This window comes from Tamandua tetradactyla, chromosome 6, assembly GCF_023851605.1.
Source record: "Tamandua tetradactyla isolate mTamTet1 chromosome 6, mTamTet1.pri, whole genome shotgun sequence".
NCBI classification, from domain to species: Eukaryota; Metazoa; Chordata; class Mammalia; order Pilosa; family Myrmecophagidae; genus Tamandua; species Tamandua tetradactyla.
Window position 1 is genome coordinate 66,008,047 of NC_135332.1, and position 25,285 is coordinate 66,033,331.

A 25,285-nucleotide genomic window follows, 5' to 3' on the forward strand; every position below is an offset into this window, starting at 1 on the left:
TGGGCTCCACACAGCAGTTTCCCAACCCCAGCTAGTTTACTTTTATCCCTCCTGGACCAGCTCTTGTCCAAGGTCTCTTATCCTTTCTAACAGTGTCTTGATGACTCACTTAGCCCCAGCCATTCTAATAAATTCTTCATAGTCATCAGGTATATCACCTTTCCTAATTCAGCCACGTCACTGTCTCAAGGGACCATGCCAACTTAAAACACAGCCAGCTCATTTTCAACTCAATTACTCCACCCTGTTCTCTTGCCTTCCCACTTGTCTCCAGCCTCTCTGTAGAATAGGATAGTATAGGAAAGATGCTCATCACATAGTTATTTAACGTTTGAAAATAGAAATTTGGAAAGTTATGTAGGCATGGAAGGGGCAAGGGGACTGAACCATCACACTGAAAATTAAATCCCTAGGAAACAGGGTACTGTTTTGTTCCTCAGACTAGACTGAATAATCTCTACTGATCTGTGTTCAGGTTCACTGATTCTTTCACCTGTTCAAATCTGCTATTGAGCTCTCTGGTGAATTTTTTATTCAGTTATTGTTCTTTTCAACACCAGAATTTCCAATTGGTTCTTTTTTAAAAATCTGTCTTTTACTGATACTCTCTATTGCGTGAGACATGATTCCTCATACTTTAGTTATTTAGACATGCTTTCCTTTAGTTCTTTAGATATGGTTTCCTTTAGTTCTTTGAACATGTTTAAAATAGCCAAGTTAAAGTCATTAACTAATAATGTGTCTAATATATGGGCTTTCTCAGTGATAGTTTATATTTATTGCCTTTTTTCCCCCTCTGTATGGATCATATTTTATTTCTTTGCATGTCTATAACATTTTGTTGAAAACTGGACATTTTAAATAATATAATATGGTACCTCTGGAAATCTGATTCTCCCCTTCCCCAGGGTTTTTTATGCTGTTGCTTATTGTAGTCATTATTTGTTTAGTGAGTTTTCTGAATGAATTATTTTAAGATCTGTATTCTTTGTTGTTTGTGGCCATTGAAGTCTCTACTCAGCATAATTGTCAGCTAATAATTGAACAGTGATTGCCCTAAACCCTTGGAATCAGTGTCACAGTCTTTGCCTATGTTTTCCACAATATTCTCTTAGTCATTTAATGACTACATGATTTGTACTCCTCTCCCATTTTTAATATTAGTAAATTTTGTCTAATAACTTTTTTCTTGGTTGGTTTTGCTAAGAGTTTACCTATTTTTAAATCATTTCAAGGAACCAAATTTTGTGTTTTTCTCCCTCTTTGCATGTTTCTTTTCTATTTCATTGATTTGTTTTTTTCCTTTATGTGCACTTTTTTTTTTTTGCTTACTTACTTTGGGTTTAATTTATGGGTTTAATTTACTCTTTGCTTTCTACCTCCTTAGAGTGGCAACTTAGATCATTGTTTTGGACTTTGCTCCTTTCTAGTGTAAGTCCTTAAGCACTTCAGCAGCATCTTTTATTTTTTATGTTACATTTTCATTATTCTTTATTTTTTATGTTACATTTTCATTATTCTTTATATCGAAATATTTTCTAATTTCTCTTGTGACTTTTTTTCCTCGAGCCATTGTTTATTTAGAAGTGTGTTGTTAATTTCCAAGTATTTGGTGCTTAGAAAAGCATGAGAAAGTTTCCTGATGACTTATTCTCCATTCAAATCTTGCTTATCCTTGCCTTTTTTTCTTGGTCCAGTTTGGCTATTACTCAGCAATAGCTCTATTAAAATCTCCAGCTATGATTTTGGATTTATCTATTTTTTTCCCTTTTTTTCTCTCAATTTTTGCTGCATGTATTCTATAACCTCTCTAATTAGTTTGCATACATATTTAGGATTGATGTCTTTCTGTTCAACTTACCCTATTATTATTTCAAAATGTCCTTCTTAGCCTTCAAGTAAATAGTCTTTGTGGTCAGTGCTAATCTGTCTGGTATTAATATAGCCATACTAGCTTTTGTTTATTTGTTCTTTGTATGCTACGTATCTTTTATTTTCAATCTGTTTGTGTTTTCATACTTATGTTGAATCTTCGATAGAATATATTTGGATCTTTAAATTGATGTTATAGTCTGTAATTAATAATTATTGATATGGTTGTATTCCATGTTACTGTTTTGCTATTTGTTTTCTATTTTTCCAGTCTGTTCATATTCTGTTTCTCCCTTCTTGCCTCCTTTTGAGTTACTGAATGTCTTTTATTATTTCATTTTAAATCTTCTTGTTAATTTTCTAGATTTATATTTTTCAGTTGTGGATGAGATTAAGATATGTCTTCTTAATTTATTGTAATTCAAACAGATTAACATTGTATCACTTCAAGTAAAATATAAACACTTCAAAACATTATAATTATATTATAATTATAATAATTATAATAAACCTCCCCAGGGTTTGTTATGCTGTTGTTTATTATAGTCATTATTTGTTTAGTGAGTTTTCTGAATGAATTATTTTGATATCTGTATTCTTTGTTGTTTGTGGCCATTGAAGTCTCTACTCAGCGTAATTGTCAGCTAATAATTGCACTATTTTACATATAGTCCAATTATTAGCTGACAATTATGCTAATAATTGGGCTATTTCTGGAATGTATTTTACATCAATATACATAGAACCCTCTTAATACAATGTAATAATGTTTCCTTTAAATAGCTTTGTTTTAAGAGGAAAAAAATTATCTACTCACATATTGCCCTGTTCCATTATTCTGCTTTCCCTTCTGTTGATTTGCTCTCTTTTTTCTTGAGCCTGACACTTGTAATGCAAGTCTACTGGTTATAATGCTGTCAACTTTCAATTGCTTATAATGTCTTTATTTCACTTTCCTTATTTGAATCATAGTTTTCGTGGATATAGAATTGTGGGTTGATAGTTTTAGTTTTTTCAGCATTTTGAGTGTGTCATTTCATTGTTTTCTGCCTTCCGTTGTTTATGATGAAGTCAACCATCATTAGTATCCTCCTACTTCTGTGTCTTTCATGTGCATTTTGCCTCTCTCTGCTTTCAAGACTTTCTTTTTATCTTTACTTTTCACCAGTTTGACTGTGATGTGTTTTGGTCTGATTTTGTTCTTATTTATCTGGCTTAGGTTTTGCTGATTTTTTTGCTTAAGTTAATGTTTTTCACCAATTCGTTTAATTTTGGCTATTATTTCTTCAAATATGTTTCCATTTTGTTGTTGAGATGCCTCTTTTGTTCACATTATGACTTTCTATTCCTTTAAGTCTTTAAATTGATTTTTAACAATTGTTAAGTTCTTGGATGTTAAATTTTAACATCTGGGTCATCTCAGGGTCTATTTCCATTGAAGACGTTTTCTCTTGACTGTTAGCTACATTTTCCCATTTTTCCAAATAGCTAGGAATTTTTTATTGCATATTGGACTTTGTAGATCACCTCTTTTAGAGAGTTTGAATTTTTGTATCTTCCTCTCATGAGTGCTGCTTTCTGTTCTAGGAGGAAATTCAATTTCCTGGCTGATCATTTTGAATTTGTGAAGGCTTGCTTGAAAGTTTTTTTTAAGACAGGAATTGTTTAGTTTTACTTTATTTCCTGAGTGACTCCTCAATCCTTTAGCATAGTTCTGAATGCTAATCTTCATTTGGAGGGGTGAGCCCCCCACTGTTTTCCAAGTTCCTTTAACTTGGCAAAACTGAAACTCCAAATATTGTTACCCATGTTGTGGAGAGCAGTAAAAATCTCTGCTTAATTCTCCAAACCTCCCTTACTTTCTTGTACAAGGAATCTTATGTCTGTCTTATACTTCCCCTTCCCAGCTTTGACATCAGCGGTTTCTCCCATTTTGGCCTGGGCCCTGTGCCTCTGGCCAGTTTCCATCACTTCACCCTGGTTATATAATACCTGAAATCTAAACTGTTCACTATTTAAAGAACATCAGTGAAAGAAATATCACCTTCTTACTCAGGCTATGCTGGTAGATTTGGCAAGAATTACTACATTACATTTTTTTTTTTTTTTAATTTTTAAAATTACTGCATTTTAGGTGGGCCATGGTGGCTCAGCAGGCAGTGTTCTTTCCTGCCATGCCAGAGACCTGGGCTTATTTCCTGGTGCCTACCCATGTAAAAAAAAATAATTATAATTACTGCATTTTCCTCTGGGATTAATTTTGATGGCTACTGCATTAAGCCTGTAGTGTTAAACTATACCGTTTCTGTGTGTTCTCTTATCTTACCCATTTAAAGTTTTGTGACCTAGTCCAAATGTACTCTTCATGGCAGGATCTGTTGAGGGCACAGTTTGAGGAGTTCATGACCTCCCTCATTCTTGAGCCATGTATATCTGGTAAAGTCACATCATTTTTTCTTCCTACTGGCTGCTGCAGACATATTTTCTTTGGCTTATTGGACAATCAGGCATTGTGTTGGTCTTCAACTTTTTTTTTCAATACAATTTTTTTCTTATTAAGATTGTATGTTCTGTAAGCTCCTTTGTAACTTAACCCCATCACACCCTTTAAATCACTCTCCCACTAATTTTTATTTTTCTGCAGTAGTGTATGCTTTTTTGTATTATCAGCTTCTCTCTGGGTGTCCTAGTGTTACAGACCTTGTGTATATGTGCTGTTTCACTTGCTTAAAAGAATCAAATTCAGCGTAGCCTTCCCTAGGAGATTGGTTTTCCTTTGTGCTCCTGTAGCTCTTTATTCAATAATCTATTATAAACTCTCTGAATTGTATTCACTAGACTATTAGGGTAGTTAGGATAGTTAGGCACGTTAGGATAGGGCCATTTATTCCTTCTGGAATCTGAGACATGATAGGAATTCAAAACATGTCATTCAGCAGCGGGTTGATGTGAAGCAGAAGACCTGTTAGTTTTTTTGCAGTTTTGAGTCACTGCAATGGGAATATGAGTGGATATGTGTGACTTTGTAAAAGTAGTTTTGATAATATTTTATAACTGATTAATCAGATCAGAGATGGGAGGAAAATGTGAGATAAGATGATTCCAAGATTGTGAACATGAACAAATAGTAGGATGTAACTAAGAGCGAACATGAACAAATAGTAGGATGTAACTAAGAGCAGTTTGTAGCAGAAGATAATTCCTTTTTGGCTTCTATTGTATCTATGCACCTTCAGGACATCCATGTGAAGTTATCCAATAGTTCGTAGGAAATTACTTGACAGGAATAATGTTTTTTCTCTCTTTGTTGAATATCTGTGATTTTCAAATGATGTGGTATATCTAAACACATTAGAATATTTATATAATCTTATTTTTTTCTATTTCCCATTAGAAACAAAGTAAACAATTTCCAGTGAATGTTCATGTTCTTTTGGACACTTTCTGTCAACAGCAGTTACTGTCAGCTTCAGCTTAGAGTCCATCGCCAACTCTGTGCCATGGACATCCTCTTCCTCCCCTCTCCTTCTGCCCTTATCCATAACCCACATATACCAATATGGAAGCAGTGATTCCCAGTTCAAGGAAATGTGAAGATGCTTGTTCTCTTTGGAGAAAGTTCTAAAAATGATTTTTGCTCTTTATGATTTAATATATTACTATGTTGGCTTTGCTCTAATTTAGCTAAGCTTATTAATGGATAAATACATTTAAAGATAGGCATAATGATAAATTTAGCTTTAGAGTGAAGAATGGACAGAATAATTATAACAATTTAGCTCATATTTTGCTTTGATATCTCAAATATAGTATGATCTTACCCACTGCACTGAAACTCTGGTAAAATCAGGAGACAGCAATCATATTTTTTCATGTTTGCTACTGATTACTGCTAATCTCATTCTATGATTCTTTCCTTTTTTTCCATTTTACCTACTTTTCCCTCTTCTCTTGTTCTGTCCTTATCTTCAGCTTTATAAATGCTTTATGGGTTCTTAGGGGAAAAAAATTAGAAGTAGTGCTTTATTTCCCCTTGATGGAGGTAGCCATTGAACTGTTTCTTTCTTTGTTTTAAATATGATGATGACTTCTTATAACTCTGTTTGACCCTACATAGGGATTCCTCTGAAATCTGAGGTTATTTTGAATACTTAGCTTAGCGGTTGCTTCTATTTTCCTGCTTCTAAAGGGTAAACATAATTAATGACTACTACTTCTCTTTATGTTCCAGCCTGAAAGGATAGACCCAAGTGCATCACGACAAGGGTATGATGTCCGCTCTGATGTCTGGAGTTTGGGGATCACATTGGTATGTTTATATTGAATGTAACTGAAAGAAAATTTGATCAGATTTTCCATGCCTTATAAAAATTACTTGTTTCTCCTTCTAGCTTTGGATTTTAATCACTCATTTCTCCCCCCATGACTCTAATCACATGGTTTATATTTCCTAATTGTTGAAAAATAATGTACATTTTTTACTGAAAAACCAAATCAGAGCTGATTATTTCCCTCGAGGTTTTCTGAAGTGCCACAGGCTCTTTAATGCTGCAGCTCTGGGTCTTTTGACCACAGGTCACAGGAATGGACAACTTGACAAAGCGTGGGGGTGGGAGAAGTAGTCCCTCTGCCATGAGTGTAGTTTTGAAGGCACAGAGGCTTCTTCCATCTAGAGCAAGATAGTGTGCTTAGTAATACGACTGCTAGTGTTTTATTATGAGTACATGTTTAGATCCTAGTCTGTTTTCTACTTGAAGGCTGTCTTTTCATTCAGTAGAAAAGTCACAAATGAACAACCTTAAAGTGATTCAGTTAAGAGACAAGGTAATGGCTAGAGGATAATTCCAAATAAGGTAGACTTAGAAACAGTAAAACCAAGATAGTAAGAAAGCTCCCTTTTTGTAACTAATATGCAAAATTAAATAAAGTTCTTTTTTAACTTGAATTCTATTAAAATTTTGGTTCCATTTTAAAGTGATCTACATTTGTTTATTTCTGTTTTATCAAATTTTGTTTTTAAGTTTTGGATGTATTTTCTTTTGCTTGCTGTTCTACCAGGACTCAGGCTTTCCTGATTTTGGACAGCTCCTACAGCTTCTACATAGGGATGTGAATTTTCCATTTCTAGATGGGGCTACCCATTAGGTAGGCAGCCTAAAAGTACTTTCCTCGATTTTCCTCCTGTCTTTACTTTCTGTGACCCAAGACCTCATAGCCCAGAGAGGTACCCAGGTTCAGGGCATGAATTTTTGTCGCTTACTGAATAACCTTGTTTCTTCATTGGCAGTGTATGGTTCTGGGATCATCAACCTGCAGATCAGGATCACATACCCTTGTTTTAATTGTTTTTACCAGTAGTTACCCTAGATGAGTAAAATTGCCAGGTCTCTATGAGTTCTTCTCTGTATAGAGGGTTGAAGGCCAGTAGCTCACCTGTGTAATGGGCTCCATCTAGTCTTCCTTGTGACCAAATGTGGGAAATTCCTCTTGAGACACTTTTCATTGTTAAGCCATTTGACCCTGAAGAGGAAGAAATTTTTAACCTTAATTTTATTCATCTTGAGCCATGATTTGCCTGTCTCTCTAGGTTGGAAAAGTACAATCCTAGCATTCTGCTATTTGGGGAATCTTTTTTTTTTCAATTGGGTCATTGAATGAAAAAGCTTCAATTCATATTTAATTAATTTCTGACCTCAGCTAGTTAAAGAATATAGCAAAACAGGTTAAAAAAAATGTAAATTCCTGAAAAGACTACTAGAACTGCACAGAATGCTGATGCTCATAAACTCCCATTTTACCTTTTAATATCATCTTCAATCTTCAGGGTATACTTTTGGGGTGAGAATGGCAGAGTCCAGCAAAGCATTTGTCCCTATCCCAATTTATTTCCATCTTACAGCTGTAGAAAGCTTAGCTAAGAGAGTATTATTATACAGGTACCAACACAACTGAAGCCTAAGCCTAAAGCCCAGAAATCTTATAGCAACATTTAACAAAACCAGCACTGAAAAGATTATCATATTAGGAATTTAAGATTTAATCCAACTTTCTCTGCTATGCATTTCTCAGCATGTACTTCGGAGCATTCTATTATTCTTCCATGCTCAACAATTGTGGCACAGGTCAGAGTGAAAGAGTGCTAAACAGGCTAGTTAGTCATTGCTACCCTATAAAAACTCCCCTTAAGGACACACCCCACTAACTTAATCATCTGATCAGTGATAGGCCATCTTCAAACCTACATTGTTTGAACAGATCAGTTAACACCCACATTCTCCAAAAGATTTATTTTGTTTGAAAGAAATGGATTTTGAAAGAAAAGACATGGGACAGGGAGAAATATGAAATAGAAAATAAATACAAATGTAAGCTGTTTTGCTAATTGTTTTATAACCATAAAAACTAGTACAGAGAATGCCCTGTACAAAACAACACAATAAAGGTTCAGAGATCAAGGTGTTCCCTTAGCGAGGCTGCGGAGTTCAGTCTTTGGTATTTGGAATTTAGGCTGCAGTCCTTGTTTTTTGGATGGATCATTGGCTGGGTGGCACAGTCCATGCTTTAACCACACTTGAACAGAAGAACAACCACTTGGCCCAGGTCGAAGTAGATGAAGTGGCTGGTTTCATGTGTCACGTAACTACCAAAGTTCCTCCCCACAACACAGTGCCACGTGGGGTTGTACTTCTTGTCAAACTCCTTCTTGATATGGGCCACAATGTCCTTCTCTATGTTTTATTTTTTCTAGCGCCTGAATAGTGCACTCCACTGAGTCCTGTTGCAGTTCCTCTGACATGTCTGCGTTTTTTATCACAGCCTTTGGGTTGCACATGCCTACCGAGGAGCAGGGTTGGCCAAGTGCAATGGTCTCCTGGGGGAGGGCCTAACACAGCTCAGGCCTGGCGAGAGCTGCTGTTACTACCAAAGCCATGGTGCATCTAACTATTTGGGGAATCATTTTGAGCCAGAAGTCCTTGATCACACTAAGAGCTAGTGTGATGTAATGCTGTATGAGTCTAACATTTCATAGCTGTTGGCTTGCTACTTCCTATGCCATTCTTATTAGGAAAATAACTTTAACAAAAAGCCTCAAGTTATCATCTCCCTGGAATTAAGAATCTTGTATTAGAAGATTGACCCTCAAGTATTTCATATTTAGGCCAGAAAATTTAAATTCTATTCTAGCTGGTAGGTTGGAGTTTGTAGCTTTACAAAAAGAAGTTGACACTGAGATAAAATCATCTCATAAAACAAAGGAAAATCTAAGTTAAAGTCTTCACAGGTACTAATGGCTCTCCCCTTTATGCCATCTTCCTCTCTAATAAATTTGGAGCCTTATTCTCATATATTAGTTACTGGTCAGTACACATAAAATGGGATTCATTAGGTCAGCAGGTAGAGTTACATATATTTCTTGGCAAAAGCACAATATCTAGTGTTTCATTATTTTCAGAACAGATTGGGAGGAAGATGAGAATATGATTCATTGATTATTAGCAAGTACTTTGACCCTGGACACATTTGGACATACGTAGGCTCTTCAGGTCTGTTTTGATATAGCTTCAAGATAGTATCTGTCCAGAGCATCGTTACTGACACTTCAAGATGAAGAGTTCACTCTGACTTTTTTTCTTTAGTAGTATTGATTTTGACTGAAATTGTAGTAACTACAGAATAGCTGTAGAACATGATTTGCATGTTGTTCAGATTGGGTTTTTGTTTGTTGAATGTTCATTTACCTTACAAAGGAATTTGACCACTGCTTTAGATCATGAACTTTGAATTCAGGAAATTGAAAAATTCCAATTTTTACAACATTGAGTAGACTCTACTAAAAAAGTTCTAAAACCAACCCAAAGGCACCAGAATGAGAAGCTGCCCTGGAGCATGCATTGTGGGGACTCTGACTAGGCTTAAGTTTGGCATTTCTCTTTAGTCCCAGTCCTTGAATTTGGTTAAAATAGAGTTCTTTTTATTCTCTTGATTTCTAAATATAACCTCTCTTTAGCCTTAATAACTCCGTAGACTCTACTCTAACCTGATCAGGATTCCATCCAAGATTTTACAAGAGTTGTGCTTGGGGGTTCACATTTTCACCATGGCCATTGTACTGGGCAGTAGTAAATAATTCCTGGTGTATTTTGTTTTTTGTTGTGTGTACTTTTTAGTACGAGTTGGCAACAGGCCGATTTCCTTATCCAAAGTGGAACAGTGTATTTGATCAACTAACACAAGTCGTGAAAGGAGATCCTCCACAGCTGAGTAATTCTGAGGAAAGGGAATTCTCCCCAAGTTTCATCAACTTTGTCAACTTGTGGTGAGTACTTGATTTGCAAACCCTCAGTCACATGTACTGAGAGCACTGCAATTTACTTCATCTTAGCAGCATTGGTAGTCTGTACTGGGGAGGCTACCAATGTGATTTTGTCACATTGCCTGGCCTTTTGAGCCATGACTCTGGAACAGTGTGGCTATATGGAAGGTTCCAGGTAGTGGCAAGGCATCATCTTCTTATTCTACTACTCAGTGAATAAGAAAAATAGAAGTGGGTAGTGGAGAAGCTGCTACCCCCAGACTTCCAATACCTGGTACAAGAAATACCAGCCTGTCTCTGGGTGAGACTGTTCATCTTATTCTGATGTGGATCTCACATTGAGATTGTACTAAAATCACCTGGAAGCTTCTACTAAGCAAAAGTCCTTACCAAATTAGACTGTCCTGGGTGGATGGATCACTGCTCTAACTTAATATGTAACATAGTTGAGTGTATATATTAGGCCTAAAGCTCAAAAGAGAGAACTATATAATGGCCCTCTGAAACCTTGTCCCAAAGAAGGTTTGAACCCCTCCTGTTGATGTTGTTTGCCCAACTTTTAAATAGTGTGTGTGTGTATGTGTGTGTTTAGCACATAACATTGATTATGCAGATGTGACAATACAGTTCTAGTTCATAGTTTTAGTCTCTGTTAAATATTTTTTGAAAATTATTCTGTTTATCCAACATAATTACTTAAAAATAAGATGTTTATAAGCAAAAGGGTATTTAGAATATCTTTTTAATGATTCCTAAAAATACTTTTTTTCTCTGTATCTTTTGCCCGTCAGAAATGCTGTTTCTCTCTTTCTAGGTTTTTCATATTATTTCAGAGTCTATCATTGTCCTTTTTTTGAATAACTAGAAAACATTTGTTTGACTATTAATTTTTAAGTCCCTTTCATCTATCTGCTCTAGTTAAATTCTATGTTTTGGTGGGTTTCTGAAGGTAGAACAATGCTGCAAGATATTCTAGTTAGAAGAATGTCATAAGAATGTTCAAACGGACTGCTTTCTCCTTATCAACAGTCTATTTCCACCATATTTGCACACATATATACAGTTTACATAATTGCATGCATGTGATCATTTCATATATTGTTTTTATGAAATGTTTGATTAAAAAAAAGTGCATAGAACATAATATCCACAATGATCATCTGTGAATCCTTCTTCAGTTTCTTCATCTCTTTACTGATTTTGTTTTATATACTGTATATATATATATGAATATATATATTTATATATATATTTATTCCACTTTCCTTGGTGCCAGTTCTTTTCCATAGTTAAAGATTATGGACATCAGTGTCCCATTGTTTGCTCAGAGTGGGCTCACAGGCCCATCTCATTCCAAATCATTATCATCTAAAGTTGCAACATATCTACTTTTATGACATGTTCATCAGCTCTCCAGTTCATCCATTCTACTTGTTTCTTAGTTTAACCTGTAACATTGACATTACTAGTTGGGCTACTCAGCATCCAGCATTCCCTAGTTCCACACCATTCTCCCTCCATTTATAGGTATTGATCAACTCAGTTCCATGTTTAAAATTGTCTAGAGCATGCATAATTAACAAGATGATATTGTTCTCAGAGAGGTGAATATTGGTTCTTAGGGGGGCAAAAAAATCTTGGCTATTACAATGGTTTGTACCCCTCCAAAGGGTCATAATATATTAACGATAAGTACTTGATTTGTCATGATGACCATCTAGTAATAGTTCTCTACCTATTTCTTATAATCTTCTAGACCTATAATTGTGATATTTGATAAATACTGTTGCCCTTTTAGGGATGAAGAAGTAAAGAAGAATCACTGGCAAATGAAAACACCCAGTGGTTCAGGAATTGTACCAGTCTGCAAAATCTGAACATGTATTCCTTCGTGAAATTGTACTACAAAACTCAGGAAAAATGTGAGAGGGGTATAATTTGAATTCAGGAAAGGTTGTTTACAGGTAGTACACATGATTTCTGAATTGAATGGGAAAAAATGCTGGTATATAACAGATTAACTACATCTGAATAATAGGTAAAGCCTTTGAGTTTTTCTTCAGAAGAAGAAGAAAAGGATAAAGAGATGAAAATGAGACATGATGGAAAAATCCAGATTTCATTTAATTGATAGTGGGCAGATTTCATTTAATTGATAGTAGGCAGATAAGAAATTTCCTTTACCTGAAGAAAACCTTTAGTCCTTAGATTAAAATATACCAGACTGGCATGAAAGGAGCTTGTGGCTATGTGGCAGTGCCTTCTACCTGCTTCAGGCTGTCGTGAGGGGATTGTCTCCTCCTACTACACATCCACCCAGCCCTCAGGGTCTGGGCATTGATCTGCATGCATTATGGAGATCCAGCCAAGCTCACTGAACTGAAGAACCTGGAGCTGTTTCCTGTGGACTATCAGCCATCCACGTGAAGATGCTAGTGGCCCCATCAATCTACCTCATATAAATACGATCTAAGGAAATTACAGCCTCCTTCCCAAGCTGCCTGGTGTTGGAGGGAACAAAGGCATTAGAATGTGGTGGAAGTGTGGGCAGCAATGTGACCGAGGTGAAGTGAGGAAACTGGCTGACTCCAACAAAGGCTGGCTTGCTTGGGGACCTGGCGGACCAAGGCTGTGTTCAGTGAGGAAGTGTTGATTGGAATTCCAAGTGACATCCATCTTCAGAGTGCTGCCACCCTGGATGTTAGCCCCTGCATGGCCTACCAGATGTTGATGGACTTCAAGCAGCTTCAGCCAGGAAACTCTGTTATCCGGAAGGCATCCAGCGGTGGAGCGGGGCAAGTGCTCATCCAGATCTCTGCAGCCCTGGGCCTGAGGACCATCTGTGTGGTCCGAGATAGACCTAACATCCAGAGGATGAGCGACAGACTGAAGAATCTGGGAGCTGAGCAGGTCCTCATAAAGGAGGAACTCAGAAAGCCTGTGATGAAAAGCTTCTGGAAGGACATGCCTCAGCCCTGGATTGCTCACAACTGTGTCGGTTGAAGAAGCTCTACAGAATTGCTGTGGTACTTAGTGCCTAGAGAAACCATGGTGACCTACAGGGGGATGGCAAAGCAACCCATCATAGCCTCTGTGAAACTGCTTATTTTTAAGGATATCAAACTTTGGGGCTTTTGGTTGTCCCAGTGGAAGGAGACTACAGTCCAGACCAGTTCAAGGAGCTGATCCTCATGTTGTACGATCTCATCCACTAAGGCCAACTCATTGCCCCCATCTGCTCTGAGGTCCCACTGAAGGACTACCAGCATGCCGTGTAAGCGTCAGTGAAGCCCTTTGTGTCTTGAAAACAGATTCTCACCATGTGATAATCCCAGAAGAGCCAAAGCTAATGGGAAGGGAGATGGACTAGCAGGATTGGTTTCATCCAATTATGGTTCAAGGAGGATGGACCGTAAGTATGTGCCCCTGATCTTTCCCAGGATGCTGCTCTCCTCACTGTCACTTCCTACTAGGAGGATTTTGAAGCCAGCCAGGGCTTTCCCCAGAGCCAGCCTTAAAGTATCTAATAAAGTGTGAACTTCCTAAAAAAATAGTAATAATAAATAGAAGCCATCCCTGCCAAGAAGGATGAAAAATGCACCTGCCCCCTCAAAGCACTAAGAAGCTCCTCCTTACTTTTCATTCACTTGTTTCCTCATTTCCTGACACCCTGAAACCAAAACCTGGGCAGGCACTGGTAGGTACAGAAGCCAGTAAGACATAGTCTCTGTATTCCAGCTGGCCCACAAGAAGAATCTTATAAAAAGGAAGATTTGACTTCTTATCTCAGTTGGTGTGCATATGCAGCTCAGTCAGGGGCAGGGGAAGAATCATCAAGGAAGAGTGGTTACTAAGGACCTTGGGGAGTCAAGGAAATGGGGTCCCAATGGCTGGACCACCCTCATGGAGCCTCTATCCTTACTGGGAAAATAGACAACACAAGAGTTGTTCCCAGCCATAAATGATTTTACCCCTATGAGACATTTGGCAGTGTCTGGAGACATTTTTGTGGTTATAACCGAGAGGGTGTAAGGTGTTTAGTGGGTAGAGGTCAATGGAGGAAGAATAGTCTCTTCAGCAAAGTGTTGGGAAAACTGGAAATCTGCATGCAGAAGAATGAAGTTGGACCCCAACCTCTCACCATACATAAAAATTAACTCAAAATGGATCAACAACCTGAATATAAATGTTAAAAACAAAATTTTTAGAAGAAAACATAAGGATAAATGTTCAAGACTTGTATTTAGATATGACGCCAAAAGCATAAGTAACAAAAGTAAATTGGACTTTTATCAAAATTAATAACTTTTGTGCATCAAAGGGTATTATCAAGAAAGTGGGAAGACAACCTGCAGGATAAGAGAATATATTTGGAAATCATGTATCTGATAAGGGTTTATTATAAAAAAAAAAAATAAAGAACTCCTACAACTCAATAAGGACAACCCAAATAAAAAATGGATAAAGGAGGATCAAGGTGGTGGAATGAGGTGCCTTAGGGTTCTATCCCCCTACAGTAGCTTTGATCAGCCAGTAAGAACTGGCAGAAACATCTTTTTACAACCTCCAGATATCAGTTAAAATATTGCAGTAATAGGACAAATGCTGAATCAAGGAAAAGGTCACTTAAAGACTAGGAACCGTTGGTGCCCTGTCTGGTTTCTCCCCCATTGCCTTATAAGCTCTGTGTGGAGCCCACCTAGGTTCCCAGTGCAGAACCTCGGATCTAGTTCCAGAGGGAACAAAGTAAACCTCGACTACATATCTGGAGCATGTATCTGTCCCAGTCTGTCCGGTGGTGGCCTGAGGGACTTGCTGTCCCAGAACTTTGTTCTGCACGTGGCTTTGTTCTGAAGGTGGCTTACTGAGCTCTCCCATAAAATGCTGTGGGAGGGCACTCAGGTCATGCTGCCTGGCGTAAGAGACTGCTGGCTATACAACATCCAGTGCACAAACCATGAGGAAACTGTTTTCTAGGGAAGAGGGAGCATTCTAACAATGTAAATGAGATGATTCCTGTAGTCACATGTACATGTACAATGTGAGAGGCATGCACAGAAAGGCCCAAAGAAGCTCCTGTGTAGGTTTGGTCTGGAGCTATTCTCCAAACTCACTGTATAGATAAACCTTAAAGGAGAACACTGAACAGGTCAACCTGCAAAAACTGGGAAAGATGTTTTCTTTTTTTTTCTTTCTTTCTTTTGTTCATTTGTCCTTTTTGTCTTTTGTCATTGTTTGTTATTATTAGCTCTTGGCATTCAAGAAAGCCTCTGTCTTAACATTTGCTGGATACGAGCATAAGTAACAGAAGCCTCAGAATCTAACTTCTAGCAATAACATGCTAAATATCAAAATGCCCAGGTTTCAACAAAAGGTTACAAAATGTCCAAAGAAATAGGAGATGGTGGTCCAGGCAAGGAAGCATTAGAAACCATAAATGAGGCAGATCTGATAATGGGACATTCCAGACAAAGTTCCAGACATTTAAAAAAAAAATGGTTCTGTGAAAATGGAATGGTTCATGACTATATTAACCATCTTGATTTGCTTGAGCTTTTGCTTTATACAGGGCACTCTGAACTTTATCCAGGGAACTATGAAGAAGAGAAAGAGACTAGCTGACTTGGCATGCCAGTAATCCTTTGAGGTGGCAACAGAGATTCTCCTCTATGAGAAAACAAGTCAGAGCTGGTGGCAGAATCTGCAGACATTCACCAGATGGCCAAGATTTTATGCAAGCATCTTATTCCTGGAACTTGTTGATAAACCTACATTTTACCCAAAGACATTCTGCCCCAAATGATTCATAGCTACCCCTCACCCTACTTCTCCCCTGAGCAGCCATATAAACCGTCTCCAAACTGTAACTGAAAGCAGGCCTCCATTCTTAGGTGCTCTATATGCATGTTGCTTTTGCTCAGTAGAACTCTTTCTTTGCCTTTGAAACAAATCCCATGGTTACTTCATTCATCAACAGTTCTAAATATGTTCAAAGAGCTGAAAGAAAATATGGACGAAGAACTAAAGGAAATCAGATCAGGGAAACAATAGAAAAACACAAAGAGATTATCAGTAGAGAGATGGAAGTTATGAAAAGGAACCAAATAGAGCTGAAGGCCACAGTAACTGAAATGAAAATTTTCCAAGAGGGGTTAGACAGCAGATTGGAACTGGTAGAAGAAAGAATCAGTGAACTTGAAGATGAGACCATTGAAGTCCTCCAGTATGAGTAGCAGAAAGAGGAAAGAATAAAGAAAAGTGAACAGAACCTAAGGAACCAATATGTACCCTGTGGCCATCCCAGGAGAACAAAGATGGGTAGAGAGAATATTCAAGAAAATAATGGCTGAGAACTTCCCAAATTTAATAAAAGACATGAATATATACATCCAAGATACTCAACAAACTCCAAACAGGACAAACCCAAACACTGCACCATGTTATAATCCAGCAGTCAATTACCAATGATAAAGAGAGAATTATGAAAACCACAAGAGAGAAGCAACTTGCACATATAAAGGAGCCTCAATAATATTATATGTCAGTATATCATTGGAAACCATGGAGGCAAGGAAGCAGGGAGAAGACATATTTAAAGTGATGAAAGAAAAAAACTGCCAACCAAGAATTCTGTATCCAGCAAAACTGGCTTTCAAAAATGAGGAAAAGATTAAGACATGCCCAGGTAAACAAAAGCTGAGGATTGTCACCACCACTAGACCAGCCCCAGTGAAAGAGAAAGAAAGAAAGAAAGGAAAGATGGGGAGAGGAAGGAAGGAAATGATAATGCAGAAGGGACAAAATGTTAAAATTGGTAGATCTGGATATCTGGGAGGTTGGTGTTGGAGTTCTCTGTATTTGGTTTTTATTATTTTTGCAACTGTGCTCTAAATTTGAAATAATTAAAAAGTTCAAAAAATGAAAAAAATACATATACCAGAGCATCAGAACTGACAGGTGCAGAGTGTGATGCCATATGCCAGTCAGCCTATGGTGTGAATCACAGAGCTCACAGATGAATGTATCCAGTTAATCATTGAGAATATAAACCTGGCAGTGGCCAGTTCTATTCAGAGGGTCTTCATTGCTGAGGTGCCTATAAATAGCCACTGACTGAGTACAAACTGATGCCAGTTCCTGAGTCCTTCACAATGAATTAATTGATCACAGGCTTGGATTGATTCTTCTCACTACTGATGAGATTGTGGACAAGCTGCAGTACTCCTGGAACTGCCATGTGAAGAGTTCTGCCCCAAAGGCTCAGTGGAGTTGCCTTGTTGTGCGAGGTAATGAAGACCAGACTTGTCATGTCATGTCTTGAGATCTCATCTCCAACAGCCTTGGGTGATTCCAGGAATGTCACAAAGCTGAGATAATAACCCCAGTGACTATGTGGCACAGCATGATATCCTTATCATCAAGCTCAGAAAGGGGTGGGAGCTGAGACTTTAAGCCTATAACAAAAGGACTTTGACAAGGAACATGCCAAGTGGAATCCTGCCATAGATGTGACTTTGAGTATGCTCTAGACAGTGCCGTGAGGCACACGGTGTCTCCCCAACCAGAGGAATGGCTAGAGTGTGAGTAACAGGCTGGATGAGGATGAGTAACGGGCTCTCTGTGACTCCAGTGGCAAGCCAGAGAGGTTTTACTACAACGTGAATTCCTGTGGCTCTCTGAGCTCCAAAACTGTTGTCCTATCAGCCCTATCTGGATTGAAGAAGCTGAGTGTTTTACAAATCCAATATTATTTTGTTGTTTGTTTGTTTTTACATTTCAAAATAAAGATAGAATGACAAGCCTTTAATTAAAACATGTACACACAAATTTATACACCAATGTAGGAAGATACAAAATCAGAACATAACTGGAGAATAGAGAAACAGCATAGAATGATGCATGCGACCACTTCCAATTATTTTGGTGGATGAGATAGCTTGGACAACACTTGCATTGAAACAACTAATACACTGAGTAAAAGTTTTTAGTATGCTTTTTTAAATATAGCACAAGTTAGTATAAAACTAAGGAATCCACAAGCACTAAAACTAAGTGAAATTAAAAAAAAAAAACAAAATTAAGTGAAATCAGAAATTTTGGAGGTAAGGCGGTGTCAGGGCTATTTCTTCCCTTGAGAGTTTCTGTGGCCCTGGACTTCTGCTTTGATAACTGCAAAGGATATAGGGGATAACAAATAAAGCCCAGCGTCCACCTAATGTGGGTAATCTAACAATCTTGCATTAAGTTGAGATCCTAAAGGGTAATATCCAATTATAAAAGTGAATGAGAAATAAAGCTTGGTATATGAAAAAGGATAGCCCATAAAGATGCCTGTCTTGACCCTGGCACTGAGTGCAGCACAAATCCAGAATCATAAACCCACCCCAAAGTGAATTTGCTATGTGAATTCATAGTAACTGTGTGATCCAAAATACCTGAAGCCAGTTGACTGACAGAAGCAAAAGCAAGTCTTTCTGGAGAAATTTAATCTCAGTCTAGGACTCAAAGAATTTCCAAAGAGGAAGTTAAAATGAATTTGAATAGTTCACACATAAAAAAATTTGCAGCACTCACAAGAGGCCTTGAGAATTAGCAGAAACAACTGACGTGAGGAATAGATTTGTGTAAACTTCAGATACTAGAATGATCAGAAATAATTTATCCTAAATTTAAATTAAAATGAAGAAGCTTGGAAATGTAACTAGGAAACAGGAATTTATAAGGAACAAAATAGAATTTCTAGAAATAAAAGACATAAACTAAAATACCCCATACCTGGATAGAACAGCATGTTGGATATAACTGAAAAGATTGAACTTTCTAAGATAATGAAAATGTTGTATACTCTGTTCTGTCCAGTGTGGTACTGTCAGCCATGTGATCTGTTGATCACTTGAAATGTAGCTAACATAACTAGGGAAATACATTTTGTATTTTAATTGTAATGAATTGGACTGGTGGCTATCTTATTTGACAGCACAGGTCTCACGAATTATAACAGTCCTAATGCCAGTAATGATTCGGGAACAGAAGATAGTCAACATTAATAATAATTTGGTTTGAGATTTCCATTTATGGCGTGGTAAGTTTATATATTGGCATAGTTTTCTGCTCCACACAGTGAAGTAGATGAAATAGAAAAAGAGAACATCAAAAGGGCATAGCAGTAGTATAAAGAAAAGAAACATGTTTGTATAACAAAAATGCAATGGAAATTCTTATAAAATGGTATGTATATCTGAAGCTGTGGGCTTGCTGTATTCCAGATCCACAAGTAGTCAGTGGCAGCCGGGATTTTACCTCCTGTAGGATCCAGTCCTACAAGTACTATTTTTCTGAACAAGAGCACCAATAGGGATTGGCCTCACCCCTTAGAAGTGAAGATCTGGGGAGTGAAAAAGTCTTGATGGTAATCACTGCCTCAGTATTTATCACTGTCACCCACGTTATGCAAGTTGCAGGACTAGAGAAGAGCAAGGATCAAGATCCTGTTTTTGCAGTCAGGGGACTAGATCTGTAGTAGTCCTTGTATCAGTACAATCAAGACTGGGTCTTCAAAGGTCCATTGTAGAATCTTCTTCTATACCGGTAGCCCTGTGGTGATGAGGCACCTGTAAAACTGCTATATATTGTATCTCTAGCTTCTCGTTCAGTTCCTTGTACATAGTACACACTCAAATACTTGTTGAACACATGAACGTTATGCAGGGAAGGTAAGCCTGTTCATGTGCTCATTTATGGGTACAGTATCCACTATAAAAAGCCTGGGATATAAAAACACAGCACTGAGTTCAGAAATGGATGAAATATGTTGCCAATATTATTTAACTTTTGTTAGAGAAGTATTTAATGGAGGTTGGAAGAGAATGGTGATTAAGACATGGGCTAACATAGATCAGATGAATGTAATTTAAAATGAAAATGTATCTGGCAGCATTCATCAGACAAGTGGAAGATTATCAGTAGGGCAAAGGTTTTTATATATTAACCCAAAAAAGGGGCATTCTTAAGTGCAGTTGTACTGTTTGTAAGCTTTTGAATCAAATTACACAGAATTGAAATACAGAGTACAAAAGTTTTTAAAATATTAAGATATATCAATAAGATTAATTTAAAATTTAGCTCCCAGGGGTGGTGGTGGGGAAATGACCTCCCAAGGTTCCTGGCTTCTCTTGGAAGAAAGGGGTGTCTCTTCATAAATATATGTGTATATATTTAGAAAAACATGCATGCATACATACACACATACACATATACTGACACAAATATATATTTTTATATGTAATATATATATGTACTTATACAATCTTTATACTTACATATACTTTCACATATTTACTCTATCGTAGCAATACCAGAATTCTTTAGTCAGTCCTCGACAATACTTATTTCTAATTTTCCACTAATGATTCTATAATGAATATCCTAAGATTATAGCTTGTTGAATTTTATGTGTCTGCTTTTTAATGTTTAACAGATTTTCTGCTTTGTTGTTTTATATCTGAAGGACAAAAACTATTCAATTCTTCTTAATATTTCATTTGTGTAAAGAAAAATACTTGGGTAAATGTGTCTCCATTTTAATAATCTTATTTTTATGTTATTTTAGCCTTACAAAGGATGAATCCAAAAGGCCAAAGTATAAAGAACTTCTGGTAAGTTTGGAATGTTGGGAATTTTGGATAGTTCCTTACCCCCAAATCCCCTCAACATATATTCACCAAGCAAGCAATAGCTTCTCTGTTATAGACAAATATATGAGCCTTAATTGATAGGTTTTTTAATGTTTTAAACAAAGATATTTGGAAAGTGAAAATTTGTAGTAATGAGTTACCAGCTAAATTTTCATGGAAAAATTTGCCCTTGGAATGTTATAAAAATTACTCCAAAGACTTCCAGTATTCACTTTACGAATCCCATTTTTCCACTGCATGGTCCATATACATGTAACACAGCCATAAGAGAAAGTAAAAAGCTTATTTATTATACTTATTCTGCCTTTATTAAAAAGCTTTTGTATAAATTTACTTGTCATAAGGACAATTTCCATTTCTTTGGAAGTTCTCACCCATTCCATGTACTTGGATATTTTAAGCAGTTCATTGATCTAGGCAGTAAATACAGTACTGTGATCCATAAGGTGGGAATATTTTAAGGACAGCCCCGGCTTGGCACACTTACCTTCTTGCTCTTCAAGGATGTTAGGCCAAGCCTGTAGTCATCCACAGCAGTGACTCAGAAGACAGCCAGTCAGCATAGCTAGAGAAGCTTTGAAAGTAAACTATTATTAGAGTTGGAGTAGCAAAAGGAGGGTTTGCAAGGCAGATACAGGGCTCTCAGCTCTGGAGAGTACAGGGTATTCATTCAGTAGGTTCATAAGATTTCTGTGGGACCTTTTAGAGTGGAACTGTGAAGAAGTGGAACTGAAAACCATTTTGTAAGAACCTTTTCCTGCTGCAGATGAGGGGGCCAGGGTATTAGAATGTATGCCTTTGTCCCAAGAGGAATAGCAGCTGCTATTCACTTAGTTCTTCTTGGCTCCCAGATGTAGAGACTCCAGTTAGGTTTTTTGCTGAGGAACAACTCCACTCTCTGCTTCAACTAATACTCCTTAGGTATACAGATAAGCTTCTAGACTTCACTGCCAGGGTGGCACCTCCAGGCCATCACAGTGTGTCCTGTCTGGGCATGCCCATACCCACTGACATGTCTGCATGAAATAAAGGCTGTATTTGCCTCTCTGAACTTATGGAGTTACCATTTTTTTCACAGCCATGTGTTGTTTGAAGACTTTGGTTCTATGTTGTATGGAAATTGGGCTAAATTCAGGTGGGTTCTGAAACTAAACATTGATATATATATATATTTTATTATTCATTTTTCTTGCAGAAACATCCCTTTATTTTGATGTATGAAGAACGTACCGTAGAGGTCGCATGCTATGTGTGTAAAATCTTGGATCAAATGCCAGCTACTCCCAGCTCTCCCATGTATGTCGATTGATAGCACTGCTACATCAGACTTTAGAAAAAAGGGCTGAGAGGAAGCAAGACGTCAAGAATTTTCATCCCGTATCACAGTGTTTTTATTGCTCGCCCAGACACCATGTGCAATAAGATTGGTGTTCGTTTCCATCATGTCTGTATACTCCTGTCACATAGAACGTGCGTCCCTGTAATGCCTGACTGATCGCACACCGTGTTAGTGCTGGTCAGAGAGACCGCATCCTGCCCTTTTGTGATGCACACGTTCATGAAATGTGGAAGTCAGTACGATCAATTTGTCGACTGTGATTAGATGACATCTTAAATTCACTTCTTAGACTCGAAACCTGGAGACACAGCTACTGGAATGGTGTTCTGCAAGATTTGTGAATACTGGAAGAATGCAGTGATATAGGTACTGTGTCTGAACATAGAGACTCGGGCTTGAGCGAGAAGAGCTTGCACAGCCAATGAGACACGTTGCCTTCTGGAGTTGGGAGACAAAGGAGGAATTTACTTTCTTCACCAAGTGCAATAGATTTACTGATTTGATATTCTGTTGCTTTATAGTCACAGTCGATGTTTGGGGATCGATGTGCTCAGCCAAATTTCCTGTTTGAAATATCATGTTAAATTAGAATGAATTAATCTTTACCAAAAAACCATGTTGCGTTCAAAGAGGGTGAACATTAAAATGTTGAGACAGGACAGAATGTGTTCTTTTCTCCTTTACCAGTCCTTCTACTCTTCGTTGGGAAGACTTAAGAGTCTGCCACTTGTCAAAGAAGGTGCTGATCATAAGAATTTCTCATTCTCAGAATTCCTTGTGCTGCCAACTTGATGTTCCACCTGCCACAGACCACCAGGACTGAAAGAAGAAACAGTGCAGAGGGCAAAGTTTACAGATGCTTTTCATTTTAATATCTGATCTGGAACAACTTGTAGCAGCTATATATTTTCCCTTGCTCCTAAGCCTGATACTTTAGCCATCATAACTCACTAACACGGAGAAGTAGCTAGTAGCAATGTGCCTTGATTGATTACCTAAAGATTCTTATGGGCAGCAAAAGACCAAATCTCAGTTGTTTGCTTCTCGCCATCACTGGTCCAGGTCTTCAGTTTCTGAATCTCTTTTCCTTCCCATGTGGTCTATTGCTGCTATGTGGCTTTTGCTTAAACAAATATTTCCCTTTTTTCCTATATCAAAAACCTTTATAATTACCAGGGATTTTCCTTACCAAGGATTTTTAGCCCCAACTATCTCCTATCCTCTAATGTTGGAAAGGCTGAGAGAAGTGGGGCCCAACTGGTGTGGTGGGTGATGAAGGGGCGACCTTTCTAGTGACACACTTGATCAGCACTGCTAGAAGCAGCACTGCTAAGGATCAGCACTGCTAGAATCTCCAGCAAGTCACCTTTCATGTAATTGGAATTCTTACCAGCTACACAAATAAAACCAGAACAGTTATAAAAGGCCATTTGAATCTGTCATCTTTCTCTGTGCTTCTTCACCCACCATGAGCCAGGTTTTCCGTAGGTTTTGCTTTAGTCTCCCTGGCTCTAAACATTAGGCTTTGTTTAATGGTTCAGCAGCACTGTGAGTGGTTCAAGCACTTTGGAATATAAAACAGCCATGGCCTGAGGTGCAGGTGATGCTGTTACAGAACCAAATTATGGCGTGTATTACTGTGTCTTCTCTCAGAAAGACAGTCATAAATACTATAAAAATAAATAGAGAATGGTGCTGTTTAAAGTTACATCCCTGTAAATTTCAGAATTCAAAAATGATTTATGTCTTTGATCCACTTGCTAATTTTCCCATCTCCTCCCCCATGGCAGCCTAAACCTTAGACTTCCCAGTGTTCTGAAAGGAGGCATTAGTTGTCTTCCTTCAGCCACACCAACTCGCCATCCTCCATTTCTCCGAAGGACTCAAGAGGAATTTTGTTTCTCTGTTGTCAGCTCCCCATCTGGCTCAGCACAGGGTCACTTTGCCATTATGCAAATGGAGATAAAAGCAATTCTGACTGTCCAGGAGCTACTCTGATCGTTCTATTGTGTGGATGACCACATAAAAAGGCAATTTTAGTGTATTAATCATAGATTATTATAAACTATAAATTTAAGGGCAAGGAGTTTATTACAATGTATCTTTATTAAAACAAAAGGGTGTATAGTGTTCACAAACTGTGAAAATAGTGTAAGAACTGTACATTGTGAGCTCTGGTTATTTTTCTCTTGTACCATAGAAAAATGTATAAAAATTATCAGAAAGCTAATGTGCAGGGATATTGCCTTATTTGTCTGTAAAAATGGAGCTCAGTAACATAACTGCTTCTTGGAGCTTTGGAATATTTTATCCTGTATTCTTGTTTGAATTCCTCCTCTATTTAAGATATATACATGGAATCGAAGTGTTTATGTAATAGTTCTATCCTTTTGCCTGCAGGTCAGTTGTAATAAATCTAGGATGTGACAATGACTTTGTAATTTGATTTTCTGAGGTCAGACCCTAAGAGGGTAAAATAAGTAAATTCCATTAAATTATCTGTGCACTTCACATTGAGAAAAATTATATCCTTCCAGAAGTGTTTATGGCTTCTTTCTTTTCCTCCTTCCTTCTCATGGTTGCTTTTTGCTTATTCTTGAAACCATAGATACATCCATGAAGCATCAGCTTTGCTTTCATTTTGGACAGGTGTGATGCAGACCTCCTTCATGCTTGTTTGTTTGTTCTTGCCCTTACCTGCCCAGCTTTCTTAACAGGAAAGAAAGAGGGTATTGTTGGGGAGACAGCTTTAAGAGCCCAGTATACTGTGGACCCCATGTATGGCTGCCAGCCATGCTTTTTGCTCCTAGTGCTATGGCCCCTGGCTGCCAGGTGAGCATTAGATGTGAGCTTAGGTTGTAATAGCTCACTGCTACCTGAAAGAAAAGGGTAGGAGGTTTGTGGGTAAAAGACCTGTGGGGTTCAGACCTGGTTGGTGTATAGATGGGAGGGGCAGTGGAGGAGAACAAGAAGTCATGGAAACTTGGGAATTGTAGGAGAGAACTTTGATGCTCCAGTGCTGGACTTAACCGTTACCCTACCACCTCCTTGACATTGATCAAATTC

The 25,285-nt window shown here is 37.8% G+C and overlaps 1 protein-coding gene and 3 pseudogenes across 2 annotated transcripts in view; 3 read left to right on the forward strand and 1 right to left on the reverse strand.

The window, feature by feature from the left end:
- MAP2K4 (mitogen-activated protein kinase kinase 4) overlaps window positions 1–24,652 on the forward strand; it is a 168,483-nt gene extending 143,831 nt beyond the window's left edge. For both annotated transcript variants that reach the window (XM_077166020.1, XM_077166019.1), the window contains 4 exons: window positions 6,104–6,181; window positions 10,041–10,189; window positions 20,796–20,841; window positions 22,076–24,652. In XM_077166020.1, the coding sequence (XP_077022135.1) occupies window positions 6,104–6,181; window positions 10,041–10,189; window positions 20,796–20,841; window positions 22,076–22,189 (387 nt within the window). In that variant the 3' untranslated portion in view covers window positions 22,190–24,652. The remainder of the gene's footprint in view (window positions 1–6,103; window positions 6,182–10,040; window positions 10,190–20,795; window positions 20,842–22,075) is intronic.
- LOC143688271 (dynein light chain 1, cytoplasmic pseudogene) lies at window positions 8,005–8,704 on the reverse strand (annotated as a pseudogene).
- On the forward strand, window positions 11,386–17,817 carry LOC143688269 (enoyl-[acyl-carrier-protein] reductase, mitochondrial pseudogene; annotated as a pseudogene).
- Window positions 17,156–17,982, forward strand: LOC143688270 (DNA-directed RNA polymerase II subunit RPB3 pseudogene; annotated as a pseudogene).
- Window positions 24,653–25,285: the final 633 nt, after the last annotated feature.